Genomic DNA, 18,373 nt, shown 5'->3' with positions numbered 1-18,373 from the left:
GTCACGTTAAAAAAATTACTTTTCGAAAATATCAACACAATAAAACCATTACCTTCAGATGACTAAATGTGACAAAATGACGGACGTTTACTTTGACGTAATCATTATCGCAGTATAGCGGTGAGTAGATTTTGTTTTGTTCAATGCAGATACCAAATGGCAGAGCTCAATTTTTCGATTTTGGACTTCGCTGATAATTCAAAGATGGAGACATCCGCAATCGCCAGATAAGACTGCACGACCTATGGGCATTGCGGGCCGCTTGATCACCTCGTACCTGCAGGCTCATTCAGTTGGCTGCTCCCTTAGGTTAACTAATAGACACCATGTAGCGGCGATGTGACTAAAGTCAACATCGTCGTAAGGCTCCAAACTTCTGCTAATCTAGTATAGAGAGGTAGGGCGACATGATCTTTCGTTCCGCTCTTTTACTATCATAGTGAATATGGCCAAGCGATTTTATGGTAAAAAGAACCTAATTCTGCTGTATTTTTAGATACGCAAATCATAGAGAACTAGTGTCATGACATGAGTTAGTCACTTGCGCCTATTGAGCCCAAATGAGATAACAAGTTGTAAACTCAACTTCTAAGCTTTTTGTTATTTCGCAAGTCCATGCGAAATATAAGGGCGGAGTTATACAAAACACTGGCAGGATACGATACACTTTAATTTAGTTAACATATATGTCTATAGGCATTTCTGAAACAGCTTTTGTCTATGCGATGCAGCGCAGTGTTTATCTATCACCAAATGGAAATAAGTAACACCAAATTCAATTATGAAACTGCTTTCCAGTATTTTGACATCTGTATTTAGAATTAACTTATGCCGAAATAATATTAATCATCAGCTTTTTTATTTCTCCATGATATCAGTGACTGTGTTTCATTCATTCAGCTAGTTCTGACGAATAATAAAAGAAAGAGCAAAGAAAACGATGGAATCCAAGTAGTTTTTATAATTTTTTTAAGTTTTATTTTATACATAATACACAGCTTTTCCTCCTGTTTCATTTTTTCACGTAATTTAAACCAGTGGTTGAATTCACAGTTGTCTGGTCCTTATTCTGGTTATTTCAGCTTTTTGTTATTGATTGTATGAGAGTAGAACACCAGCGAAATAGGTGAACTACAGATGTCTGTGTATATACCCGGATTTCGGAACCCGGAATCGTTTTCTTATTAGCCAGCGACCCCCTAATTTTCTGCCTTCCTTCTTTATTTCGTTCTTCCGCTGTTGCCTGTTTGCATTCACTCCCTTCTGGTGAGCCACTACCGCTGCTTCCTTCGATCCGATAGCAGCTGTTTTTATGTAACTAACGTAATAATTAATAGATAATATATTTTTCCTTGAATTAACGAACATCCGTTATTCAGACTTTTAACAATAAAACAATATACGAACTTTCCTTATCTTATCGCTGACAACAGTTCATACATGACATTCGGCCTTGTGTATATGGGCGCTTTTGTGTCAATGTGTTGCATATTTAATTTTGTTAAATGTGTGTATTGATCGTCACGAAGTCTTTCGGCAGAACGCGTCACTAAGGACGCGGGCATTTCGGACGGTTGCGATCTGCGTCGTCATTAAAGCGCCGTGTACTAACATACCAGACGTGAACTGGTAAACTTCTTTTTTATTGATTGCACTTGAGCGATCTCTTTTTTTTTGCTTTGTTGTTATCTTCTAGTTGCTTGTAATTCAAGCGACGCAATGAATGAACTGCAAGTACAATAGAGTTCATCATGCGATCTGACGATATGGTATTGGCTTGTTTCGAAAGCGTCACATGGAAATTCAATACAAATAAGTCTATATTTTGTTCACATTTTTATGTAAGTTGTAGTATTAATTATGGAAAAAGAAGAAAATGATTACTCGTATATAGTACTATCTATGGTCGTTGAAGTTTATGTGGGCCTCGCTTGCGTCGCAGCAGGCCTTTTGGTGAATTTAGCAGCTTAGGCCGCAAACGATTCCGTAGTAGACAAAAGCTTTCTTTGATATATAGAGTGTGTATACATGTAAATATGCTTACGTCATTCATACGTGTTGCTGTTCATAATTATTATTATCTGATACTTCCGTAATGCTACTTCTACGCCTTGTTTACAACAAGTCAGAGGCAGTGTGCTTATAGTACACAAAAACTAAAGGAAAATAGATGCGAGAAAACTATTTGGGAATTGGGAAACATTATCCGTTTGCCTGAGAACTAATAGGGGGTCTGAACTTCGTAGACAAGCGTCATCATCGTGGCGGAGTCAGCTGACACCTGTACCGCCACACGGTGTTACTGATATTAGATGCGTCTAGGAAGCTTTGGGTCCCTGGCCTTGAGGGCCTGGCGGGTTGCCTTTTTTGCCGATAAGCGATTTGTGAATATGCGGGATAACACCACCACCGGCGATGGTCGCCTTAATCAGCGAATCCAGCTCTTCGTCACCCCTGATGGCCAACTGCAAGTGACGGGGGGTAATACGCTTCACCTTAAGATCTTTCGAGGCGTTGCCGGCCAGCTCAAGCACCTCAGCAGTGAGGTACTCAAGTATGGCAGCCGAGTATACGGCAGCAGTGGCTCCGACCCGTCCATGAGCGGTGGTCCTTGTCTTCAGATGTCGGTGGATACGACCGACCGGAAACTGAAGACCAGCACGAGCAGATCGCGAGATCGCTTTAGTTTTCGCCTTCCCAGAATCCTTTCCTGCTTTGCCTCCGGCCTGGAAAAAACAACGTGATCAATAAAGTCTTCTAATTAGAATCCGTCCTGCAGAAACTTTATGGAAAACGACATATCGAATGTGTACATGCTCAGAAGGTCAACTTAATGCGACGGGCTATTAGAATTAATTTTTGCTTTCTAATGTAATATATAGATATTTCAAGCTCTATATTCAGTACGTCAATAATGGCTTCATTGCTTTTAACTTTTGCTAATAGGTAATTAATGTGTGCGTTGATATTCTGATATAAAAAACGTATATAATAGCTAAGCATAATATACATATACAACGAGTTCAAGACAAAGAGTGAGTCAATTATGAGTAAAATTCTATGAGGCTTCTTACAGTAGTAATTCTTTTTGAGTGTAATATCGAGCTCAGTTTTTAAGGCGTAACGATATGTAGACAATAGGTTTGCTCCGGATGACAGAAGGGCATAGGGTGGAGAGCCTTCGGTGTCCTTGACTCGCATGACTTCTCCTTGGCGCCAATGGAAATGCCCGCCAAAATAATCGAGTTCATCGAAACTTTTACCGTGAAATCTCTTCTCACACTCACGATTTACAAATGTCTTAATAAAGAAAAGACAACTCTTCCTAATATGACAGTGATGCCAGCTAATTAAAATAGCTCTGCTCACTATTATTACTTTTCCATCAAATTAAGCCAGGCACTTCTCGTTGACAGTCATGTTAATCACCACGCTAATTACTTGGCACAACAAATATTTACATCAAATCTCTAGACATTGTTAAGTAAAGTAGATTCTAATATCCATATTATCGGGTGAGCTTAATCATACTCGTTGACGTTTGACGCGCACTTTCATTGTTGACAGGCTGTGCGAATAGTTCAGCGCAACGGATTGGTACAAGTTTTTTGACTGGAGTGAGCCAGTACACACAACGACAGCTAAACCGTGTTTTCTTTGAGAAAAAATTCACTAATGTTACGTGAATTTTTCTGTGCACACAATTAGCACAACTCATGCAGAGGGTGCATTGCAGTCTCTGCGTATATATGGAAAGGGGTTAAAAAACCAAACGATGATATAAAAACTCACCATTTTTACAAATGTTTTACTACAGTTCACTCGAGTAATACAACGATCTCGCAACCGTTCATCAGTGACGCCATCCCAGCGGAAGGCCTGAGCAGCCCGCCAGGTTCAAAGCGACACCTGGTGGACTATTGATTTTCTAGTTACCAATTGTCATATTAGTAAAGGCGGAATTCTTATGATAGACTAATGGAGGCGTTCGAGTGATTTACTGAACAGGAACAATTATCTACAATATCAACGATAATTAGCTTCATTATTTACTATCCTTTTTACTATGCTATATTTTTACCTGCTCGATACATATGCAGCAAAAGTGGCGCTGCGATCCGCGCTGCCCCGTCTTTCTTTTCAATTGGACAATAAGGCGCCAAATTTGATTCCTATTTGAGCGCGCTTTACTAAATTCGACCGCATTCTGCCAGCTGTATTTCCGTGTTCCAAAAACGTATTCAATAATCCTGTAACTCCTGTGTAAGTCATACACTGAACGTAACAGCTAAGAGTTGACGGCGATTCAATCTTAAGGAAAATATTCATAAAGGCAGCATATTCATGATAAAGTCTTTACAAAAATAAATGTCAGTCAAGTTCGTGGCAACAACTAGTAGTTGTCAAATTACGAAGGAAGAAGTATTTTAAGCATACTCTTTCATATATATTTGCTTTCTCTTATCAGTTTTTTTTTGTTAATTGAATTTCTTTACTTTTACGAGTTATTTGGAACGATCTATCTGAAAGTAACTTTTTTTTAGAAAATAATGTTTTGTCCTAAGATCTGACAGCTATGTGCAACATAGTCGGCTTCGGTTATATTTTACCACCATTTTTGTCGCCTTTATGAACTTCCCTCAAATAAACAGTAGAACTGACGCTCTGAAATGTAAATTTCTTTATGTTAGAATCTCTTGATTTTTATTTGATTTTTTTTAAAGAGTTACGTAAGGTTAACGTAAAAATTAAAAAAATAGACACATAAGAAATCTTACGAATTGTGTTGTCAATAAATTAATAATGCTAATATTATAATAGTAAGAAACCTTCCTCGAGAAGGAACAGATTTCCAATAGGTTCAAATTAGCGGAATAAAACAAAGCCTGGGTATCATTTGAAAAGTGATTAAAGCCGAAAGAAAATGGAAGAAGGAAGAAGACCTTTCTTACTTAACAGAGCTCCTTTGCTGAGCAAAGAAGTAGAAAAAACTTTATGTGACACAGTCGCTCTGAATCTTGAAGAACAAAAATTCAATTTCATGTCTTATCGTGAATTGTCTTATATCGTGTATATATATATATATATATATATATATATATATATATATATATCGTGAATATCTTAAAGATCATAAAAAAAATATGGGCATTTTGTCTCTTACTTCGTCTTCTGTCATCGTAAGTTAAACTATGGAATCAAAAGTTTCCTACATATTCCATTTTAGTGTTGCCGACAAAAATATTTACAGTGCTTTGCCAATACCAAATAATAATACCTAACTAAAACAAATAAGCACGGCTATTGATTATTAATAGATGGGATATGTACCGCATACACGAATTAAAATAGAAAAATTCTACCTGTGAACATTTGAAATGGAAGGAGTTGCTCGCGGTGTTGCACCCTACTATAAGGTTGTAATGCAATTTAAAGCTAAAGGCAATATAAATAGATAACTAAATCAATGCAATCAACTAAAATACTTTTTTTAATGTACTTGAAATAAATATTTGCCATAAATAATTTCTCGCGTATTCAATCAGCAGACGTGCAGTGTAATAATTATGATGTCTGGTTCTCAGTCTTAACAAAGATGCAAATTGTTTACGACTGTATCTTCGAAATCCCCGAATAACGCTCCAGGAAAAGCCGTAAATCATTTCAGACCACACGGTTATCCAGATGTGCTGAGACAGAAGCTTAAAGTAGGTCAAACCTATACCCAAATCGCTAAGGTTGAAGAAAAAGAAGAGAGCTGTGTACAGCTAATGTGTGATTTATGGTTATTAATGGTATCTTGTGATTATCACATTATTTTATTAGTAGTATGTAATTATAGAAGAATAATCAAACTAATGTGATAAATGACTAAAGAAAAGCATATTTAACTGATAAAAATAATAAAATTGTCGTCAATTAGGTTTGATAATGTCCAAATTCTGTCAACATTTTAGAATTTTCTTGGCAATTATTAACGATGGAAGAAGGAAACAACATGATACCGGTAAAAAAGAGACGATCACCCGAAAAGGGCAGAAGAATTAGAAGAATTCCGAAACAGTGTCGTGATTATAAAATATGCTAGCCATTAACGCTAATTTAACGTTAAAAAACACAGACAGTTAAATGCATTGTCACTGCATTACGCGAGAGCCCGTCTTGCATTTTCTGATGGAATACGCTAGATCAAGCACGAAGTTACAAACATACTAATAGGCTCAAAGGTAATTCCTCAAATTAAACACCGCCTCTAAGATGCGCCGAAGCCGTAGCTAGACCACATCGTATCTGGAATAATGAACAACTCGTCAAGTTCTGCATTCGTGTCCTTTGAGAGCTATTTATAACCTCAACTAAGCTGCATTTTTTGCAGTGCAAAATGCAACTTTTGTTAAAGAACTTTTATAGCAATTTTTAAGCGTATTCGCTGTCCCTTACTCAACTCTAAACACACCTTCACACATATCTGTTCACAACTAAAAGAAGTTATTATTTTTGTGGCGTCCAACTTTTTCTGTTACTAGAATTAAAATTGGATATTTCATAAAATGCTACAGCACCTTATGGTCCCATACCACAAATATTCAGCCCTCTAACTAATTTATATTACACTAACTAGAAGACTAGACCAATAACAATTATGACAAACGAATATGTTTTAATTTAACTGAGTTTTGTTTTATACATTTGTCATTACTCGTCGCTTTTCTTTAAATGATTGAATCTTGTATGGAAATAATACACAATGAGATAGAGATGGATGATGAAATTACGCCGGCAGGATCTTTGCTAGTAGGCGGCCTGCGTGCAATGTACGATGGTCGAAAAACCAGTGGCAGTTATTCTGTTTTCGTTTTGCGTTTTTTACAATTGTTTTCATAGTGAGACGCCAAATAAGATGATGATTACGTCCATCCTACTTGTTTGACGTTTCGCGTGAAGAAAGAGTTATTGTCTCTACGAAGCCTTAGGTCCTTGACCCGGGGCAACCGGCGGGTTACCCTTCTTGCCAATGAGTGATTTGTGGATATGCGGGATAACACCACCACCGGCAATCGTCGCCTTAATTAACGAATCTAACTCCTCGTCACCCCTGATGGCCAACTGCAAATGACGAGGCGTAATACGCTTCACCTTAAGATCTTTCGAGGCGTTGCCGGCCAATTCAAGCACCTCGGCAGTGAGGTACTCAAGTATGGCAGCCGAGTATACGGCAGCAGTGGCTCCGACTCGTCCATGGGCGGTGGTCCTCGTCTTCAGATGTCGGTGGATACGACCGACCGGAAACTGAAGACCAGCACGAGCAGATCGCGAGATCGCTTTAGTTTTCGCCTTCCCAGAATCCTTTCCTGCTTTGCCTCCGGCCTGAAAACCAAATAATGTGAAAAGTATCAATTTAATTAGAATTAAGTTGTTTGACTAACACATTTTACCAAATAGCACTCCAAGGATAGTGGTTAGTAGTAGTTAACTGTAGTCGAGACAAGAATGTAGTCAAGGTAAGCCAACATAAAAAACGAACTGGTTTCAGTATGTTTTTTGGAACAGTTTCAACGACATTTTATGTGACACAATGTATATATATAAGCATAAGACCACCTAATTTAAAAATTAATGTTAACAACTTATAAAAACCAGTTGTGAAGAAACTAGGTGTACACGCATGGTAGTTAAAAATCTAGAGAAAGTAATTTCTTGGGTAGATGATAGCAGATTAGTAGTTTTGACTTATGTCTAACATATATTTAAGCAAGTAGAGCGCAGGTGACAAAATGACACAAGCAGCTGTTAATGCAGGGCTTATGAAAAAGGTTGCTTCATAAAAGAACAAAAAATGTGTAAACATTTTTATTTAATAACAATAATATTAACTATGTATCAACGCAATGAACGCTATGCCGTTCCTTTCGCATAGTGTAACAGCTAAACGCGAAAAAGTACGTGGTAAATGAGTACACGTCCATTGAAAGCAAACTTCTAAGCATGATGAAGTATAAAAGCATGCTAGAATCACCACATATTCAGATTTCCTAAAGATTAGTTTCCATAAAAAGAGACATGCCATTTAATCAAAGACTCCGTGTTTTCAAAACAATTTTATTGTCTGTCGTCATACTCGTGTTTACGACAAAAAATCCTCAACAATAAAAAATATACACTGAATTAAAAATTTAAATACTAATTCGTTCATTCATCAATGCGCGCCAAATCTCTGGGTGAAGCGGTTAGTTGAATGAGTTGCTCCGCTTCTCGGGATAAGAGCCATATGCCTACCTCACTATCTTTGAAAGCGCTAAATTAGATCAGGTCACTTAACCCTTATTAGAATATGTTCAGTAAAATTGCACACGGTATGCCACATATCATGAAACATATAATGACTTTTATACAATGAGCTAAGCGTCAAATTCCATTAGACCAGCTGAGAGTTACAGTAAAAGCAAAATTTAAGAGTTTCAGAAAATCGCCATTACAATTTGGTGATAGATATTAGCACGGCAACACGTGAATGGATACAAGCGAATAAAACATGCTTGAAACGGTGCATGTTGACATCTCTGTTGCACTCCGATTAATCTTAAGCAGAATCCGCGAAAAGCGCTTCGGAAGGACCGATATATATATCCCTTGACGGCAATGTTGAAGTCAGCATACTATGGCGCGGTCCGATTGACCGGTAGAGTAAAATTGCAGGCGGAGGACCGGCGGGAAAGCAAGTAGGTTTGCTTACAACTCCCGTAACATTACAATTCTTTGCTAATTGTATATATTTATAGAACCAACGTTTAGGTCTGATGACTCGTACTGCCTGTACGACGACAATGTGACCAAACACGCAATCAACACGTAACAAATCTCGAAATACGCACCATTTTCGCTGGAGTTTCACAACCGTTCTCTTTTGACGAAGCACAATGAACACAACGAACTACTCCTCAGAGCTACACAACGAATTTATAACCGCTCCTCAGTGACGCCATCTAACCGGAAGGAGCGACGAGCGCGGGCGATTTTGAAATTTCACTTGCTAAGGCGGGCGATCCTGTATATCCAACGACTGTTGAGAGAATTGTGGCAGAGTTCGTTTTAACAAGATTCCGCGGCTGAACATAATGCATGTGGGCAGTTTGATATGTAAGCGGTAATTTTAAGTGGCTGATTTTGTCTACACAGTAAAATATTTTAAATTAGTGAAGGGGCGCGAAATTTAAACGAAGCTAACTATTTGAATTCTTGCTTTAAATAAGCGAAATGTTTTTATTGACTCTTTTACGGTTGTTAAAATAATTTTGTCAGAATAATTTTCTATTTTGCTCAGTTCTTCCAAAGATATATTCGTGTTTTTACAATCAACAGAACTTTCGTGGTGTTTTTTTTTTCGCCTTTCAAAAGCGAGAAATATTGGGCGCGGGTGGTAGTATTTTGCGGGTTTCCGTCATACGTATATTCCATGGACTTTCTCATGCAGCTTTGTTTTTGTTGCCACCCAGTTCCTGGTCAACACAACGCGTATAATTTATTTTACTTCATGAGGCTAGATGCTTGAGTGTCAAACCGCCCCAAAAAAAAGCGCGGACAGATGCTGGATCGTCCGTTCGATTCCACCGTCGGCCGTGTGTCGCTACATCTTGGACGTCAGCTGACAGTTTGTAGTAACGACACACTATACAATTAATCACTTGTGTTATCCATCAGTCTTAGACAACGAGTCTTTGTTTTAACTGCTTATAGCACCATTGCGAATTAAGTTGTTACATGCGTTTCATTGGGTAAGAAAGTAAATAAGGGAAAATAACGTGTTAAAAACACCTCTTAGTGTTGAATGTTAGACGCAAAATAATAAAAAAGCTCCATATTTAGGAGCCATAACATAAAAAAGAGAAAACAGAATTATAGTTGTTGGTGCTACTTTGGGCACTCTAAATGCTTCTAGTTTTTCATGTAGTATAGAGCTTTTGCGCAGCTTCGCATATTGTCAGTATAGGTTCGTAATTGTTTAGTTATTATTTACTATTTATATATATATATATATATATTTATATATATATTTATATTTATATATATATTTATATATACTATAAAATATGTTGCAGAATGACATGCGTTTTCTTTTTATTGTAGATTTATAAACCTTAAGTCCACCGTATTTTTATAATAAGCGTGTTTCCTGGAGCATCATGGTAAGATTCAGTAGTTACCAATGCTTTAAAGATATAGCTCCTTATTACTTATACCTTTACGAAATTTACGTTTATTTTTATACTTATAATTATTAATATTATACTTGTCGAATATTTGGGTTTAAATTCCCATCCGTTTATCCCTATGCACGATAAATTGCTTGAGTGGGCAAGAATCAATGCTAGCAATTATCAGAACGAAGCTTGGTGTATCCCGCCGATGTGATTGCTTGTTTCCTTCGCTAGTTCGTCGGTTAGTTGGTGACTGCTAAGTGAAGCGCGAGAGCAGGGCACCCATTTTACAGCGGTAGCGCCTGCAGAGTCAGCAGCTGCTGAGGCAGTAACAGCTAACATCTATCAGGAGCCTGTCATCGTAAACTTTCGTCTAACTATTATACCGTTTATACAGCACCATCGGTGTGGTGAGGCAGAGATCGATGTTACTTTGGCGGCGCTATCCTGCCCAACCCGTTTATTTGAACATGCTGTGTCTCTGAAGCCCTTTCCTCCTCGGCCTGCGTTCGCACATACAGCCAGAGTGCCCTAGCTTTCCCCCTAAAAGGTTAGGATAGAGGCAGGCGGGGGTAGATAGCTAGATACCGTCAACCAGAAGGACGGGTATCAGCAGCGATTGTAGCAAAAGTAGTTCAACGAGACGAGAACGTTTACACCCGGAGAGGATTCGCCGCGTCTGTTCAACCCGCTGTCAATCTCCGCCAGCTACACTCGATCTACATAGGTACTAGTTTGTTGTGTAAGAGTGAATTTTTATAGGTTTGTGAATTTAACGAAATTTGGTGTATATTTGCCCGCCGTGCATAATTGAGTCCTGGTGAAGTGATCTTCAGTTCGGTTAGCGGTGAACTTGGCAATCGTGATTTGCTTTGAGGTGGGTGCGTTCAGCAGTGGAGGCGCGGCGCCTCCAGGAGTCCATTTATTTTCCAAAGACAAACGCTGCCAGCACCATGGTAGCCGGTTTTGTCGCCTGCGGTCCCAACGAGGCCCTGGTCGTGTCAGGTGAGTCTGAAAATTAACTCAGTATAAGGTACGCGGTAAAAAGGATACGTTTATTCATTAACATTAGAAGTGTTTTCGGTTGCAGTAAAATCTTGTAGAGAAACTCGCCAGCATATGCTCGAAGCGTTCGCGCTGTGGCGAAGGTACTTGTGGGAGCTACGGCATTTAGTGTCTGGGCGGGACCCTTTTACTCCATCGATAGTCGCTATTATCGCGCACATTCTTATGTGGATATTTGTTTCTTCTAGCTGCACCGACTGTTAAGTTTGCTGAAAGAGTAGCAAACAGATATATCAATTGAGTTACAGAGAGTGCTCGAAGCAATATAATATACTATAATAGTCCAAGGATTTGTGCCAGTTCTATATTCTGGATGGAAGCATTGCGCTGCAAACCTGAAATATGCCTTAGCCAACGATCGATGAAGCTTGCCGAAAAATTGCATCTTGGCGGAGGTCACGCGAGGCTTTAAACTCGTACGAAAACGTTGTAGTAATTTTGGTCCGACTAAAAGTATTTTAGCAGAGTAAACTTGCTATTTATTCATTTATGAACGAGTAATTATTTTGCGAGTAATGCACGATCCAGTGCATATGGGTGCAATGATTGCATATCTCGCTTAAGGTAGACATCTGTCGTGTCTTTGCACGGCGACCATGTATCGTATTCATTTGGGGATTAAAATGTCACAACAAGACCCCTTTTTCTACTTGTTCGATCAATGCCTTTAACCATAAAGTGAAAAGAACAACATGTATGATAAAGTCGTGCTGCTAAATAACGCAGAGATACATTGTATAGCAGGTACTGTTGTTCTTGTTGGTCATGAAGCATGTATGCAAAACCTGTATTTTTCACACCAATAGATCTATCAGTGAAACAATTAGAATGCTACATAGTGTTTGGCAACCTACTGACTCCTAACACGGATATTCTTCAATTATGACAAATGTCTTTGTTGACCAGTTGACAACAGAGTTGTTATCGTCACACAAGGTGTGTTATCTTTACCTTCCGTGTGCCTTAAGCCACACAAGGTGATCTGAGCAATCTGATTGAATTTACTACAGTTCCCGTGTAATTGAAATGCTGCTCTATCTCCAGTTCTCGAATTCACTGATTTTCTGAGTCAGTATTATGTGAATTTACGCTCAGTTCACTTATGAGTAATTCACAGGGAAAAAACAACCGCTAGCAAAAAAATCAGCTGATCTCTGTTGATTTTTGGTGTCTTACTATTGATTTTAGTGCCCTAGTGCTTTATGTGCATCAGTTAACCTAAGTTCTACCAGCGATCCACGATCCATTGTTTTATTTTTTCATTTATTGGTTCGCTTTCGCTTATTCATTCGTTCTAAAGATAAAGTTGAATTAGGCCAAATCGTGTGGAAGATCCTGCGGCTCGAACAGAACTTACGAAGCTAGCATAGGGTAAACTCAAGACTGACCTAATGCACTAGACTAGCCATCATTCTTACAAAGATCTACCCAATTAATGACCGAAGTGGAATTTCCATTCCATTGATACAAACGTTATGCGAGCACTTAATGCTTACCGTAACGGACAACCTGGACCACTTAACAGTTCGGTACGCACACGTATACCTAATACGTTTACTACTGTCTCGCAGCGTCGCTGCTGTCGCTTGACGTAATAGCAGAACTTTGTAAAGCACCAACCGCAGGTAGTTGGTCCATTTCAGTTTGTTTCTTGGATTGATTCTGGTGATAGCGAATTATGTTCGACAATTAATCATCAAATATAGTAGTCGCAATTTTCATATCAACGAAAAATATAAAATTCCAAATATAATATTTGTAAACGTTCAATTAAGTTTAATGAAACTTGCACAAATTTCCATGGATTTAGAGGCTGCTAGTTGAGTTAGAATGTCAGATATGTGGAGAGGTGCTAGACGTTTAAATTATGGTATTGAGAGAGTTAGAGGAATAAAATATTTGACACAGGAAGAACCGGTGGACGAGTATTGTAAATGAATATCGGCAGCTTTTAGGCATGACTAGAAAATAGTGCACCGTTTAACGTCTTAATTGGTTCCGCAACGTTTCTCGAAGTGTTCATTCATAGGCCATTTCAGTTTTTTTTTTTCAGTTCTGAATTCGTTTACGTTACAGTTTTAGACTGTCGTGTTTCAATTTCGTTTTTCACAGCATGTGTTTTTTTAATATATATAGATTTAATAGATCTACTACATTCCGCCAAAATATATTTATATCGACTATTCCATAAGCTGACTTGTTTTTTTTCTAATATTTACTAATTAAGCTAATGTGAATATTAACGCATATAAAGAGATCGGTTAATCAACAATATAAAGCGATAATATATACAATCCTCGACGATGTTCGTAGCTAATAAAAATCTACGATACAAGCCAGAGTACTTCCAAGAACGATTTGTTCTGTGCGGATTTCATGCGTGTCTATATTATCGGCGGTCCGTAAAGGCCGCCCAGGACAACTAAGTAAATAGGCGGTGTAAATGGAGCTGACTTGTGTTCTGCTTAGTAGTTATTGTTTGCCGGAGCTATTAATTGTCGTTTTTAGCAGGACACCTCTTTCGGCGGAGTCGTGATCAAACCACGATGGGTACGGCTCTATGCAGATCATTCGGACTTAGCTTGAATACGCTATGTCAGCGAAACGCGTAAAAACAATCAATTTTTATAAACGATAATGTAGTATGCCGTATTGTGTAAGATAAGCAATGGCTTCTTCGATTCGAAATAGGGGCATTCAGGGCCTATGCATCCTGAACGAATACAGAGCATATGCCATTCGAATGTTTAGTTAGGCTGCCTTTTCGATTATTAAGGTCTACTCGAGCATATTATATAATGATTGCCTGCTGCAGGCGCCACCTTGCCAGCCACAGTCATACTCCAATTATCTTATTATATACGGAATGACTGTTTTGCTCGAGTGTACACATAAGTCTATATTTCCTCAATAAATATTAGACAACGAATTAATTATGTCGAAAGAAGCTCATTTTACGCTTGTAATTATACCAGTTTTTCACGTTTTACCGCCCACTGTTTTAATACACAAAATAGTCTAGTTAAGCATTTTGACGTTCATTTGTCTAAAAATGATATATTTACATATGAATTTAGGTTTAAAAAGAGCAAAGCGCCTTTATACAGTTTGTTATTCCTCTTTTTCTTCACCTGTTAACCTAAATGGAGGGACATTTTAGTCATGAACGTTCGAGGGCTCGAGGGCAATGTTACGCTCTGTTAAGGAAATAACTGGCACATCAGGTAAAAATAGCAAAACCTCGTGAAGGACAGTTAAGCAGTTTTTGAATTGAGCGTTTGTAACTTGTGCGAACGTTTCAGCTGATGGACATAGCGATAGCGACATCATTGAGTGGAACGTTAGTTATTGAGTACGCATCGTACTAGGAAGCGCGAGACTAACCTGCATCTACCTGTTAATAACATTCGATTACGGTTCTTTTCAATAGAACAATGTATCCAAAGCTGTGACTGAAATAATAAAGTTCCGTGGTGCAAAATGGTAAACGTGAAGATCAAACGCGTAGATAGCGATTAATATGGGGCGGTCAATGATTGAGATGTCTTCCAAACCCAATAGCTTGCTGCCTTATAAGGCTAGTTTTTAAACGTTCCGAATTGAATAAAACCCAGAAGCCAGAACGGACCGGTAGACTATTCAACGTTCAATTAAATAAGGGGGCAAGAATGCAACGATAAGTAGATCGAAACTTGTTAATTCAATATGTGAATTCTGCCTAAACTTAAACTTGTAAATGTTTCAGATGGCATCCGAAATAAATTTGCATTGCGAATCTTTCATTTTCTCTTACCATCGTTTCAATGTGATAATAACACGTATGAATTCAGCAACTAGAATACAGAATTAATCAGAATGCAGATTTTGTTTGGAATCGTTCTTGTCGATATCATGATAATAGATGCCATGGTTCTATAGGTATTGACACTTGCCCTTTTATTATTTATCGGCCAAGGTAGACATACAGTCAGCACTGCGTTGAAGCTTCAGCTAATTGAGCGTCTGCTAAACGATATATTGACAATCGCCATAACGATCCGATTTTTCGGCGCGAAGAAGCGCCCTTTCGAAGAACAGAGTATCGGTAGACAATTCAGTAAAAAGTGTTATATCTGTTTACGCCGCTCGCGTCTCGACGATGTATACAAGAACGCATTAGCGTAGCATTGCTAATAAATTCAAATATACTGTACAAATGGGCAGGCGTATCCTTGTTTATAACACTAACAAAATGTAATAAAACCCAGCGATGTGTTATTTTGTCGTAACACAGAACTTATTTTATATTACTAACCCTTAATAAAAAGTACAAAAACAGGTGAGAACTGATAACACCAAACGTAGACTGTGGACCTTCATGTATGTCCAATCCTGTACGCTTTCCCCATCCTGTAAAAACTGTTGCAATTCAACAATTTCGCTGTATAAGACATAATGTGTGTTACATACTGAGGGCATGGTACTGGCAGGTATTCTATAACAGTAAAAAATTAAATATGTCCAAACTAAAGATACCTACAACAAATCGACAAATGTGTAATGAGCTTATTATATGATTCACCATTATACACATATATATATATATATATATATATAGAAGAAGATCTCAATTGAAAGACGAGTGTTCGACGTTTATATAGGCATATTGAGACAAGCAGCCTTTTGTTTCAAGTTAAGAGGGCGTCTTAGCATATACCCCTCTTAGGACTTGGGTCGGGTCATATCAACCATATCAGAATACATAGTTCTCTCTACGACAAATCTAGAGTATAAGATATAACCTGAAATGTTTATACTGTCGAATTTTTTTACCCTAATACTTTTCTGCGCGTGGCTGAAGTCCTTTAGCATCAATACTGCCACTACAGGCTTATAACCGAAGAAGCCCTTCTTCTATCACGAATGTTTCAATAAGGAAATGAATATGTACAAAGAGATAAAGAAGAAAGTTACTGTATTATAGCGTTCTGGACAAGAAGATCGATTGTTAAAAAGATATCAGTGAAGTCGCTAGAGGTGAAGCGTGCCTTCCTGTATCTTTTGCTTAGACGAAGCGTTACTCTTATGGGTGACATCACTCCTCACTGAAGTCGCGCTTGCTCTAGTTGTGCCCGACCCATTTTCCTTCCATGCACACTACTTGCACCTGTTTCGAATTGCCCAAGAACTCTGCGTTTTATCCATTGGGCTTGGAGCACTGGCTGAAGCCTAATATACGATTTGAATTGATCAACATAAAATAGTTAAGGCATGCTGAGGACTACGTTTTAGATGGTGCTCATGTAAAATATGTTACTCAGAAAGGAAAGAAGGACGCTCATCGTATCAGAGCAAAACATTTTGTTGATCCTTCTATATATGTAGACTTGATGTGTAAACACCTGCTGTCAAATGTATTTCCCTTAAATAGAGATTTACTTACTAGTCATTCAAACTTGTTCTTAAACCATTTTGCTTTACTCAGCTTTCTTGAAAGCCTTTCAAATTTAGTATAAGAACTAATTATCCGTCTCTTCATATATATGGTTCATATTTTGATATCACACTATAGTCTCTGAAACATCGGAACACTTGTGGCGCAATTCAGTAAATACCAACGGTATCACACATTCTGATTTATTCTATTCTACTAGCACATAAACCTTAATTTAGATATAGTTTACCTTAGGAGGAAATGAAAGCTCTACACTATTTTGCCATTATTAGTAATATTGTTAATTAATTTTTGTATTATCGCAGGATGTTGTCATTCACACCCGCTGATGGTGCCCGGAGGGCGGGTGTTTGTCTGGCCGATAATTCAACGCGTACAGCGGATTTCCCTCAACACAATGACTCTTTCCATAGAATCAGCGCGGGTGTACACACAACAAGGAGTACCCATCTCTGTGACGGGTATAGCACAAGTAAAAATTCAGGTATACCTGCGTCTAGATGTTTTTGCGAAAATGACCATTATCAAAACATTGTATCTAGATGTTTCAGCTATAACGTATCGAACCGCCATATCATATAACCATTGATATTACATCACATTGCTAACATGGCGCGAAACAAACGCCAATTCGAACCTGCACTATTAGCAAACTCGCTACGCACTAAACTACTATGTTTAATGCGAAAGATTGCATCTACTGGGTTAGAAATTGCTTCTTTGCTATATTTGTGACCAATAGAGTTGCCGCGTCAAAAAGCTTTATGGGTTAGATTTTGAAATATCGGAAATAATAATAAGTATATATAGCATATAAATTAGTATTCATACAAAACGGATTAATTATAGCGGTTGTACTTCTTATCACTTATATTTTCTATACCTTTCACAACCGAAAAAAAAACGATAACAGGGTCAAAATGTGGAAATGCTTCGGGCTGCATGCGAACAGTTCCTTGGAAAATCAGAAGACGAAATCATGTCAATCGCTCGAGAAACACTTGAAGGACATCAGCGAGCTATTATGGGCACAATGACAGTTGAGGAAATCTACAAAGATCGAAAAAAATTTTCAAAACAGGTATAAAAAAGGTCACTGACAACCGGATCATGGCAGTTCTTAGCAAATACACTCATATATTATGGATACTATTTCTCATAGCAGTAATCCGTTTCATGGTTTCTGACAAAATCAATTGATGAACGACTCAATCAGAAAGTTTCGGATTTAACTTTATTTATAATTTTCACAGGTGATTAAGTTGAACGAACAAATCTTAAAACTCAAATCATATCCATAAAATATGTAAGCAAAGGCTGCAAAAAATAGGAAAACGTGTCAATGTCCGTCGTCACAGCGCTATACTTGTTGCTTGTTGTTGTTAGTGAATAGATTACTATTGACTACTTTATCTAGTTAGTCATAGCATTAGACTACAGAGATAATTCTACGGAAATGGTGTATAAAACAATCTAGCGGCAATTTATGGAAAGACTAAATCGATCGCTCAAAAAAATCTTATTCCCTGAATACATATTTCTTTAAGCCATCTAACCTCTACTCTCTACGGCGTAAAAGCTATTTTACGCCGTTTTTATCAACAGGGGTTGCTTTGGGACAGATGGCATCTTCTGACGCCAGCACTTTTCAGTTGACACATTATCTTTGATACTGGTT

At 38.0% G+C, this 18,373-nt stretch overlaps 3 protein-coding genes and 1 long non-coding RNA gene across 5 annotated transcripts in view; 1 reads left to right on the top strand and 3 right to left on the bottom strand.

Annotated features, from left to right (window-relative positions):
• Positions 1-952: 952 nt before the first annotated feature.
• On the bottom strand, positions 953-3,887 carry LOC111272176 (histone H2A.Z). Its single transcript, XM_022853465.2, has 2 exons — positions 3,793-3,887; positions 953-2,726 (listed from the first exon to the last, which is right to left on the bottom strand). The coding sequence occupies exons 1-2, from the start codon at positions 3,793-3,795 to the stop codon at positions 2,319-2,321; spliced, it is 411 nt and encodes a 136-aa protein (XP_022709200.1). The 5' UTR covers positions 3,796-3,887; the 3' UTR covers positions 953-2,318.
• Positions 3,888-6,655: 2,768 nt separating this feature from the next.
• Positions 6,656-9,015, bottom strand: LOC111272175 (histone H2A.V). Its single transcript, XM_022853464.2, has 2 exons — positions 8,874-9,015; positions 6,656-7,368 (listed from the first exon to the last, which is right to left on the bottom strand). Exons 1-2 carry the CDS (start codon positions 8,874-8,876, stop codon positions 6,961-6,963), a joined length of 411 nt encoding a protein of 136 aa, XP_022709199.1. The 5' UTR covers positions 8,877-9,015; the 3' UTR covers positions 6,656-6,960.
• Positions 9,016-10,099: 1,084 nt separating this feature from the next.
• Positions 10,100-18,373, bottom strand: part of LOC111272177 (uncharacterized) — a 26,701-nt gene continuing 18,427 nt past the window's right edge. The window contains exons 1-2 of one of the 2 annotated variants that reach the window (XR_002687348.2): positions 12,758-12,860; positions 10,100-11,207 (exon numbers count right to left, since the gene is read on the bottom strand). This is a non-coding gene — a long non-coding RNA (uncharacterized LOC111272177). Of the gene's footprint in view, positions 11,208-12,757; positions 12,861-18,373 lie in introns of those variants that run through there. The other variant, XR_015315618.1, reaches the window with a different exon arrangement.
• The window catches only part of Flo1 (flotillin-1), a 13,565-nt gene continuing 6,269 nt past the window's right edge, over positions 11,078-18,373 (top strand). Inside the window, exons 1-3 of the mRNA XM_022853461.2 lie at positions 11,078-11,201; positions 17,001-17,179; positions 17,609-17,776. Coding sequence (XP_022709196.1) covers positions 11,150-11,201; positions 17,001-17,179; positions 17,609-17,776 — 399 coding nt within the window. The 5' untranslated portion in view covers positions 11,078-11,149. The remainder of the gene's footprint in view (positions 11,202-17,000; positions 17,180-17,608; positions 17,777-18,373) is intronic.

The sequence above is a fragment of the Varroa jacobsoni genome, unplaced genomic scaffold, assembly GCF_002532875.2.
Source record: "Varroa jacobsoni isolate VJ856 unplaced genomic scaffold, vjacob_1.0 contig01726, whole genome shotgun sequence".
Taxonomy (NCBI): Eukaryota; Metazoa; Arthropoda; class Arachnida; order Mesostigmata; family Varroidae; genus Varroa; species Varroa jacobsoni.
The sequence above is the reverse complement of the archived record's forward strand: the minus strand, read 5'-3'. Positions and strand labels throughout refer to the sequence as shown.